The 11,595-nt window shown below is 32.5% G+C and overlaps 1 protein-coding gene across 1 annotated transcript; it reads left to right on the plus strand.

Moving 5' to 3' along the window:
* Window positions 1–3,469: 3,469 nt before the first annotated feature.
* Window positions 3,470–8,047, plus strand: LOC147409266 (metal transporter Nramp3.1-like). The gene is made up of 4 exons (XM_086427058.1): window positions 3,470–4,309; window positions 4,946–5,082; window positions 5,192–5,844; window positions 7,373–8,047. The coding sequence occupies exons 1-4, from the start codon at window positions 3,702–3,704 to the stop codon at window positions 7,592–7,594; spliced, it is 1,620 nt and encodes a 539-aa protein (XP_086283184.1). The 5' UTR covers window positions 3,470–3,701; the 3' UTR covers window positions 7,595–8,047.
* Window positions 8,048–11,595: the final 3,548 nt, after the last annotated feature.

The following is an 11,595-nucleotide window of genomic DNA, read 5'->3' on the forward strand; positions in this document are numbered from 1 at the left end:
TTTAATCAATTACACATTAGTTTAAGAATAATGATCTCTAACCTACACCCCCATCATAAAATCATAGATCATTTGTATCAGGATACATAGAATCAAAAATCTTTTCTTGTGTATCACAAGGTAAAGGATCTACGGTTCTGTAATCGGGCGTAAGGGGCGACGGTTAGCCTAATATAGAAGACCACATTAATGGAAAGCATGATAATATAGGGGTATCACAAATATTCACTAAAACATGGAGGGGTATCTAAAAAATTACTGGACAAAAACTCATAAGACTACAGGCCGTCTACGTCGTCTATTTGTCCTCATTTAGAATTTTGAGAATTCTCTCTTTATTCTTCGCGCAATAAGGACGGATGGGAGTGGGGGAGAGGTTTTTCCAAGGGTGGGATCCACTTAAATTTACCTTTAAAGAAAGAGATGTTATCGTAGACATAGGGTCTACGGTGGACCTAATGTAACCACCGTAGATACTGTAGTTTCATCATTAATAGCTCTAATCGTTGCAGAAGTATTGGACAGTAGTCGTATTTGTTTGACATCGGATGCACTGGATCGAAAACTCTTAATAAAGTAGATACCATGCCGTGTACTTCGGAATGAAATTTTTTGAAGTACAGAACAGCGTAAAGGATCAATAAATATCAAAGGTCTAGAATACTGCATGGTAAGATCTCATTTTGCTATGTTAGAGAGGTGCGAATTTGCTGTTTTCATGTAAAGCCTTTGACGTTTTTCAAACCATTCTTTTGTTTGATCTACAAATATATAGACCTTACATTTGAGTTACAAAAATTATCAAATTTAAATGCTTATAAATCATCAATCAAGCTAAATATTTGTGTTTAAGGTTTTAAAAAAGATAGTCAAGTTCCGTCTTTACTATATCAATGGGAGAGATGCTGACATGTGTCTGCGCAAAAGTTTCGCTTACCAATCGTTCCTTTTATTTACCACATGTTAAGACAATGTCAGACCTCGTCCTTTCATTTAAGCACACCCAAATTGAGACCTGACCAAGTCTAATTTTAGCTCAAGACCTTGAACATTGCATGCTTCAAAGGAATTGATATGTATCATGTCTAGTTGAGAGAGGTTTCATGATAATTTGTATCTTCTTGAGTTGTTATATTCGAAAATACATCTTGATCGAGAGTGGATCCTCTATAGTGCTTTTTTTCCTGTATTTTAGTTAGACAGTTGAAAGACTGCCGATGTGATATAAAATAAAGAATAATTTATCAAAACGGTAGAGTTTTCGAAATTAATTCCGAAAACGGTACACTGTAGCAATTAATTCCGAAAACGGTAAATTTACCGTTTTCGGAATTAATATTTTTTACCAAAACGGTAAAAATAGTAAAATATTTTTTTTTATATCGAAAAATACCCTTTTTTTGTTTTACATATATATTTACAATTTTAACCTTAAAAAAATGAAAATCCAACTAAAAAGATTCACTCTCTTTCAGTAATCCATCAATCATATATATTTATAATTTTTTTTTACCGAAATCAATTTTATTTTTGTAATTTCAGTCAAAAAATAAAAAAGGGTATTTTTGGTATAAAAAAAATACATTTTACTGTTTTTACCGTTTTGGTAAAAAAAATTAATTCCGAAAACGGTAAATTTACCGTTTTCGAAATTAATTGCTACAGTGTACTGTTTTGGGAAATAAATGAAAAGTTGTGCATGTTTTGGTAAATCTGCCTAAAATAAAATCCCTTTTGTTGAAATGTTGGTGTTCATTAATCGCTCATTTTCAATCCATCCAATTAAATTTAAAAAGAATCTTTTCTTGTGATTATTTTTCAAATCTGATCCAAATCATGATCATAATATAGTTGATGTGTTGGATTTTACTTTTAAGCATGGGCTCCCCACTGTTCAATGAGTACTACAGAGAATAATAGGAAAACGCCATTACTATTAAGTTGCTTAAAGTTAATGAGTGTTGATAACATACCTTGGATTCAAAGCCGGTCTTTACCTCCTAGTTACTTATTTATTAAAAAAGAGAATAAAAGAAAAAAGTTTGGCAAAGCAAAATGATATAGTAATTAAGAAAAAAATTTCTTTTCAAACTTTTGAAAGATATTTATAAATTTATGCGGACCCTCAATCTAAAATTCTTAAATTGTTAGGCCTCTTTGATTTTGATGAGACAATTAGCATCGGCCATCAAGAGATTTAAATTTGTGAAATCCCTTGGTTTAAAAATCTAAAATTGCTAGACCATTTTGATTTTGATCTAATTATAAGATTTAAATTGGTATAAACCCTTGGTTTAAAAATCTTAAATATTGTTCGGCCTCTTTAATTTTGATAAGATAATTAGCATCAAAAGAACACCATTCACTTTTTAACTACAATTCTTATTGTTTGAACATGATGTCATATATTGGGATTGAATTCTTAGCATGTTTTGATACATGTCAAATGATATTTATTTGGCAGTTATGATGGCTAGTTTTTTTTATTGCTCGCATTAAATTTATTCCTTTATCAATTTTTTGTCAGTCCTTACTTTGGTTTTATATTATGAGATTTTGATTCTAAGATCGAGCATGTCCTAATTTGTGAAAGTTTTATCATATATAATTGTAGAATTTCCTCTTCTTTACATACAAGTCTTTTCCGTATCATGAAATATGATAATATGAAAAATTGCATCTACAAAATCATTGCAGAACTTTTCCCTTCCAAGAATACCACATTATTTATCAGCATCTATGGCATAATCATAGATTATTCTAATAAAAATATGAGTTAATGTTTATTTTTACAATAAAAACTTATATCTTTGCAAATAATAAATATTCACAAGCAATAACCTATTTTAAGTTTGAATATGATTATATGAAAATTAAAAGTCAAAAACCTTCAATCATTTATATTATAGAAGTAAATGAACAAGTCGATTTCGTATATGTGGGTATTTAGTAGGTAGAATTAAATTGTTTAGGGATGGCAATATTGAACACAACTCATTTAATAATTATGTCAAAACCTTAGACTCGAAGATGACATATTTATTAAAAAGGTAAAGCGACACAAATTGTGTAACCTGTCTTACAAGCAGGTTGGGTTGAGTAATATTCTCATTAAAACAAATCGTGAACACGACACGATTATGACTCGAACACAAACACAATTATGACTCTAACACAATTATAATCAATGTCCACCAACCTAGAACCAAAATAAAATCACATAATCAAGTTTCACCACCCGAAAAAACCCATCACAACCATTTAATGGATTCTAAACGAGTGTGGGCGTAATCGTAAATGGATCAACATGACTTGTTAGTGACACAATAATTAAATGGGTCAAAACATGGTAAACGGGTTGATCACCCTGATCCAAAACACAACCAGCTTAATAAACGTATTTGACATGTCGACATGATTACTCTATAAAGGCTCAATTTAAACGCACTTACTTAGAATCATTTGGATTCCTAACGGGCTTGGTTCCTTTAAGACTCGACCCCCAAAAGTTCATCTCGAGATATCTGTAGTATTGTAATTGTAATGCTACAGGAACCATCCCATATTCTCCCGCTTTCTGTTACACGGTCGCACATACCTGTAGTTCTCTATCCGTAAAGAACCAAATCAATAGTGGGAGTGGGAGGAGTTCTAGTCTTTTTGGGGAGTCGACGAAGAAGAATTGATTCAGTACTTCGACCATGTCTTCTAAACAACAGCACGAACAGAAACAAAAAGAAAAAGATCAAGAAGAAAAAGAAGAAAAAGAAGAAGAAGAAGAAGAAGACAGGTTATTGGTGACTCGATCTCTCGAATCCGAAGAAGACGAAGAAACTGCTTTCCAGTCGAGCGAGAAGATCTTGGTTGTTGGAATCGACGAGAGCGAGAGCCTTGTTTCTGAAGATATCTCTGCAACCCCACCATTCTCATGGAAGAAACTTTGGTTGTTTACGGGACCTGGGTTTTTGATGAGTATTGCGTTTCTCGATCCGGGGAATCTCGAGGGAGATCTACAGTCGGGAGCGATTGCTGGGTACTCGCTATTGTGGTTGTTGATGTGGGCGACGATTATGGGGCTTTTAATTCAATTGTTGTCTGCGAGACTTGGGGTTGCGACAGGTAGGCATTTGGCGGAGCTTTGTAGGGATGAGTATTCGAATTGGGCAAGGTTTTTGTTGTGGGTTATGGCGGAATTTGCTTTGATTGGAGCTGATATTCAGGAGGTGATTGGTAGTGCGATTGCGATCCAGATTTTGAGTAATGGGTTTTTGCCCCTTTGGGTTGGTGTTCTTATAACTGCCATTGATTGGTAAGAAAAGAAGAAGAAAATTTACTTTTTTTTGTGTGGAGGTTTTGTGTTTTTTAATCTGGTTTAATTGATTGAATTGGGATGGAATTTTGTTGGACGATTGGTAAGAAAAGAAGAAAAAAAACAAGGTTCTATGTGTTTTTTTTTATTATTTATTAATGGAATTCAGGTTCTTTATTTGTTATTTTTAAACAGGTTTTGGTTTAATTGATTGAATTGGGATGAAATTTTAATGGAAATTAGGTTTTTTTTTTTCCTTTTCAAAAGTTAAAACTTTTTCTTGAAGATTTCTCATTCTTAGCTTTTTCTGTATGTTTTTCATGGATTAGAACTAAATTTTAATCGCCAAATTCGGTTCAACTAACTATTCTCAGATGATTATATCGTATTTTAAGTTGTGAGCCCCTCATATCTTATATTTTTTTTTTACCTACCTTCCTTATAAAAAAATGTTCAAGCTTTTCTTTAAGAATTTTCTCATTCTTAGCTTTCAGTGTGTGTTTTTTATGACTAGAACCAACTTTTTTAATCTCAAAATTGAATTCGACTTTTGGGTTTTTGTTTTCTGAAGATTTAACTCTCTCAAATGATTAAATTGTATTTTTTTGAGCGTATTTATTCTGTTGCGGTGAACAGTTTCATCTTTTTATTTCTGGAGAACTATGGGGTGAGGAAATTGGAAGCTGTTTTCGCAGTTCTTATAGCTACAATGGCCCTTTCATTTGCGTGGATGTTCGGCGATACAAAACCCAGTGGCAAGGATCTTCTGATTGGTATTGAGATATTCATTTTTGTTATATTTTTTAAATTTATATTGAGTTCCTTTGATTTATTATCCTACACTATAACTGCATGAATAGCTGAATTTGGTTCCTTTTGTAGGTGTTTTAGTTCCAAAACTTAGCTCTAAAACAATCCGGCAAGCTGTGGGGGTTGTTGGTTGTGTAATTATGCCTCACAATGTATTCTTACATTCAGCTCTTGTACAATCAAGGAAAATTGACATAAATAAGAAAGGTCGGGTTCAAGAAGCCCTCAATTACTATTCCATCGAGTCAACCATTGCCCTCTTCATCTCATTCATGATCAATCTGTTTGTGACTACTGTTTTCGCCAAGGGATTTTATGGTACAGAACAAGCCAATAGTATAGGCCTAGTAAATGCTGGGAAATATTTGCAAGAGAAGTACGGCGGAGGACTGTTACCGATTCTCTATATATGGGCTATCGGGTTGTTAGCGGCTGGGCAAAGTAGCACTATTACTGGGACTTATGCGGGACAGTTTATTATGGGAGGTTTTCTCAATCTCGGTTTGAAGAAATGGCAAAGATCATTGATCACAAGAAGCTTTGCTATTGTCCCAACTATAATTGTTGCTCTTGTTTTTGACACCTCTGAATCTGCATTGGATGTTTTGAATGAATGGCTTAATGTGCTTCAGTCGGTTCAGATCCCATTCGCTCTTATTCCACTTCTTTGCTTAGTTTCCAAGGAAGAGGTCATGGGTGTCTTTAAGATTGGTCGTTTTCTCAAGGTGAGTTGTATTCTTTCCTTAGTTTCCAAAAACCAGGTTGATCGCTAATCTCAAGGTACCCTGCTCCCTTAACATATTTTTTGAATCGGCTTCAATAGAAATTTTATATATTTACACTTCTCTGCGTTACCTTTGCTAAAAGTCATCAGAGCAAGTATGATAATTCATCAGCAATTGAATTTCTTCACATTTCAATCAACTGCAAGTAGATTGTGACATTTTGGGAATTTGATGTGTATATGTTTGTAAAACAAAGAAACTGATTTGGAGCGCAGAAGAGTTGCTAGCACGCTTCATTAGATTGTAAGAAGAAAGGTTGATTAGATTATTAGCTTTGGGGAATAAGAACTTTCAGTTGCTAGAACTGTATTGAACCCACGACCTCAAAGATAATCGGAGCAGAGGTTTATAAACTATTAATGAATACTGATGATAAGGATGGGTGTACTGTTACAAATTTGAATGGTGTATTTTTACAATAGGAAAGTAGATTTTTAAAAAATCTACCTTTCCTCGATGTCCTTGTTATAGGAAAGTAGATTTTGAATACTGATTTGTTTCTCCAATTTTTTAGTTATTCTTGCAAGCCTATGAATATTTAGCACCCTCTCTTGTACCGAACTTATTATTTAGGCCATCATGTGACCTTGCTTGTCCATATCCAAGTTGTGTACTAGAATCTTTTTTTTTTTTTTTCCTTTTAGCAAATCTATACCTCATCACTCCACCACCATTTCTTTCTGTACAAGAACCTCTTTGCCACTCTTTGGATGCAATTGGCCATTTCATTTAACTTGGCAATTTTTTGCATCTAAATTTCATTTTACTTTCTTTTTAATTTATCTCTAGCATATTTCTACCACCTCAAGAATTGCAATTACTATTTACTTGTCCTTTGTGAGCCCCTCATATCTCATAATCTCTTTACCTACATGCCCATTTTAAGTTCCATCCTAAATTCTCTCTCTCTCTTGTAGAAATTTACATAATAACCAATCAATCCAATCTTATCTGGGCTGGATAGTGTTAAAACCATTACCTAACTCCTCTCTGAAGACTAATTTATTTAACAAAACCTCATCTCTTACTCTCTCAACATTCAAAAACTATCCATCAAATCTTTCTCTATTATTATACTCACCCCTTTATAGTTCTTTTGATCTCATTTGGACAATAGCTTGTAGGCTTGAAGCCACGCGCGATACTCCCAAGAATCCTACGACATTGAAGAATTTCCTAAGATTGAGACTATACTGGTTGTCGAAACTGTTATTGAAATTTATATATGTATTATATATAACCATTATACGTGCAAAGAAAATTTATTTTGTTAATGATGAGCATGGCATAATAATGTTTGATCATTCTTCATTCGCTTATTACTTGTTCATGTTGCATGGAACGGGTGGAAAGTTTACTGCCTTAGCACCACTAACCGAACCTGAACTATTTCCTGTATTAGTGAAAGTTACTCCCACAGAATATGGGCATGGACAGCGTAACAAATTTTATTGAATTCTCATTGTAGATGGTGGCATGGTCTGTAGCTGGTCTGGTAATGGTGATCAACGGGTACCTTTTACTGGATTTCTTCTCTTCTGAAGTGCATGGACTGTTGTTTGGTTCTCTTGTATGCATTGCAACAGTGGCATATATTACATTTATTATATATCTTATTTCGAGAGATGGTGTCCTTTTCAAATGGCTCAGCACACTACACCCTAAGATATTCGCCAACTCCATAAACTGAGCAGATCAGCATACATGTTTATCCCTCATCTTTTAACTACAAAGATCAGATTCACATTTACAATGAAGTTGCCAAGTTGCAAAAAGGCTGTCTCCTCTGTAACAATGCAGATCTGTAACCTTTATGTATACTTTCAAGAAACTACTCGTACTAGCATCGTGTAGCAATTCGGATGGATATTGCATTTTCACAGGTGGCAATTTGAAAGTTTTTACCGACTTCTCTTGTAACAGGTCCATAGAAGTTCATCAATTTCCAAGTTAGATATGTAAGTCGTTATTACAATGTAATTGCAAAACTTTCTTAGTTGATTATGTTAAGATTGGCAATAACAAAAAAATATTGGTTCAAGACTACCCTTCCAAAAAAAAGAGAGTATAATAATGGTTTTAAAATAATGGCTTTGGATATATCTGTTGTAATTCCATTTTGAAGTTGCTGTTCTTTTTTATCTATATGGGATTATATACTCAAGTTTGTGCTTCAAAACCAATGATTTAAAATGACTGTTAATGTGAAAATTTGCACTAATATCTTTATGATTTCTTTGTCAACTTTGAATATGAAGGCACTTAGATCATCTCCTAGCATTTGTGCTGAATTGGAGACTCAACTTCATCTTGTACCCCGTGGTCTGCCCCGATATTTTATAAACTCGTATCCAACCCTCCAAACTAGATAATTTCTATTCTTACCTAAACATGGATAATGGTCGTGATTCGTACCACACGAACATTTGTACCACATGTACATCCCTCTAATAAAACCAAGTTTGATGAAGATGGCCAAGCAATGATGCATCATGGTGAATTTTTCCCCTTTAGAAGTGATTTGCAAAGAAGGACAATGCTCCTCGGCTCTGCGGAAAAAGAATGTGATGGGAATTAAACTATTCATATCAGATCTCTTTGATTTTGTCTTGCAAGTATAATTGTGGATAAGATAGTGTCGCTAAACAGATATTTGGGATACTTGATATACTTGAAAAACCATATTAATGATTTGATGGACGTCTATCTTCAATTTAGATTAATGTTAGGCTTTGTAACCCATCAAAAAACTCAAATCCATCAATAAAAAATAATTCATTAAACTGATTTTGTATAATAATATCTAAAGAAACTAAGAAAGAGAAAAAAGAAAATATTAAAATTAAAATTCTCCAACATATCTACAAAATTCTCCAAATCGGGACACTAATCATTTAAACAGGCAAATTGGTGAATTAATTGGAGATTTATTCATTGATTATAGAATATGATAACAATTTTGCTCTCCACTCTCATAATTCTATTTTCTTTAACATTTGAATTTTGAGTGCAAAGAACTAGATAGGTTTTCTACGGGGGGTTGAAGATGATGGGTTTTGACGAGAAACTTGACAACATCATTTAGCCATTAAAAAAGAGTCGTGATAATCTCATTACCTCACGTGGCTAATTGAATTGACTACTTAACGTGACAAGTTCAGGAACTGTAGATCTGTGCTCCTTGGGTTACACAATCCCCTTGCGATACACTTTTTTATGGGGAAGTGTAAACGTGTATCCCGAGAAGCGCAGCTCTACGGTTCCCTAACTTGTCACATCAGGGTAGTCAATTGAGTTTGCCACGAGCCATAGCCAAATTATCGTGACTCTTAGAAAAAATCCTTAGAAACATTAGTTGTATACTCTCCACTATTCATTTTCGTTGAGATGACTCGGACCAGATTTTTAAAATTTGGGCAGGTGATTTGATTTTCCTAATTTTATATAGGTTAAATTACACTTTTATCCCTTGTGGTTTGGCATAATTTTATGTCGACCCTCTAACATTTTGACAATTGCACTTACCTCCCTTATAATTAACTAAGGGGGCTCGGTTATCCCCTTCCATCTATTTGTTGTGTAAACAAACAATTATACAATGATTTTTAGTTTTATGATGATTATTCTGCTCATTTTAAAATGTTTTTTCTTTTGACAGACAAAAAGATCTCTCTTAAAAAATGGGGTTCATGCGCAAAAGCTTGGATAAATGCATTTTTAACTATGGGGAATGCTAACGTCTAAGACCTTGTGAGGACGTTAGCATTCTCCAACATTTTATTTTTTCAATAATACTCTTATTTATTTTTTCTTTTAGTGAAAACAAATAAGGGTATGTTGGTATTTTACATAATAAATGATTGTTCCCATTGATTGTCAAATCATTTATTGTAACAAAACATTTAATTCTAAATATTAAATGCCCTTAACATTTATTATAAAAGAGACAAATATTAATTACATAAATAAGTATTTATTATGTAAAAAAAGACTAATATACCATTGTCTTGTCACCAAATGACAAAATGGGTAAGGTATTATCGGAAAAAAAGTATTGGAGAATGTTAACGTCCCCATAAGGTCTTGAACGTTAGCATTTCCTTTTAACTATTATTTTAAAATTTACTTTTTAAGGAAAAAATTAAAATTATAGGGTAAAATAGTAAAATACAAATCTGAATTTAACAACATCAATAAAAGAGAAGGTAAGTTCAATAATCAAAATATTGGGGCCTCAACATGAAATTATGACAAACTTCAAGATGCCAAAAATGTAATTTACCCTTTTATATAAAATATTAATTCCAAAAATTTAAATTTTTATATTTTATGAAAAATTATATTTGTGATTGAGCGTTTATTAATCTAGTTTGTACATCTATATATAATGAGAAATTACTTAAAAGACCCTAATAGAGGGATTTATTTCTAAATAGTCCCCAAGTTTTGCATGACATTTAATAAATTTTTTATTTCTTAATGGTCCCTCATTTTTTGTGACCTCACCGTTATTTTCAATTTTCGACTAAAATACATGGAAAGATCAACTAAAAACTCAAGATAACGACTTGTTTAGAAGGTTTCAACCCGAAGGAACCATTCGCGATTGATTTTTATCCAAAAACTAAGAAAAAGTAAAAATAAAAATAAAAATAAAAAAAATTCTAGTTTTTTACATACATCTTCAAAATATTTCGAAAAAAATCTTTGAAAATGTCATCTTTTTTCCTTCTTAAATCCCTTACAATGGAATGGAGTCTCCGAAACTCGATTGAGATGCCAAAAATTCAATTTTTTGGATGAAAACGATGAGTTTGAATTGTTAGGACCTCCAATTGTAAGAAGTGTAGGAGATGAAGTCCAGAGACTACTAAAAAAAGAAAAGTATACCAAATAGACTATTAAGAAACCGTTGAAAACTTAGGGACTATTTAGAAAAAAGTCCTTGTGCCATGGTCCTTTAAGTAATTTCCCGCCAAAATATACTCGTGACTTCATCTCTTCGACTTTATAAATTGTAATGTAAACATAAGTACTTGCTATATAACTAAGAATTTCTTACAAAAATTATTGAACCAACAATAATTTTTGTGGGCACAAATGAAGGAGTGAAATATTTTCTTTATCATTTTTGTACTACAAGGGAAAACAATTTAAGTGATGGAGTGCAATTGGTAGTAGGTGGTGTGCAACTAGTCGGTCCTTATTTTTATTTAAAAACATATTATAAATGGATTTAAAATGAGTTGATTTATTCGACATGATCAAATGAGACAATACTCAAATGGATCGTTGGGCCTATATTGATTATTACATTGACAATAACACAACACAAACATCTAGATTTCAAGAAAATATTGATATTAATTTTTTTTTTAAATAATTATTTTTCAAATTTGATCCATAATGTATAAAATGAACGGCTATCGAACACCCATAATTAAAAATAAAATTCAACAATGAAAAATAATTATTTTTTTCCCTTTTAAATTTCATATATTTTATCCTTTACAACCCCGTTTTATTGGATCATGATTTTCAATGTCGCAAGGTGATGAGATGGAAAAAAATTTTCTTCATTATATATATGGAGAGAGAGAGAGAGAGAGAAATTTTATTTTATTTAATATGCAATTCCACGTCAGCGTAAATAAAGTCCGTGTAACAAAAGGCCGTCAATTATCAGCACTC

Source organism: Akebia trifoliata, chromosome 2 (assembly GCF_017979445.1).
Source record: "Akebia trifoliata isolate Shusen 1 chromosome 2, ASM1797944v1, whole genome shotgun sequence".
NCBI lineage: Eukaryota > Viridiplantae > Streptophyta > Magnoliopsida > Ranunculales > Lardizabalaceae > Akebia > Akebia trifoliata.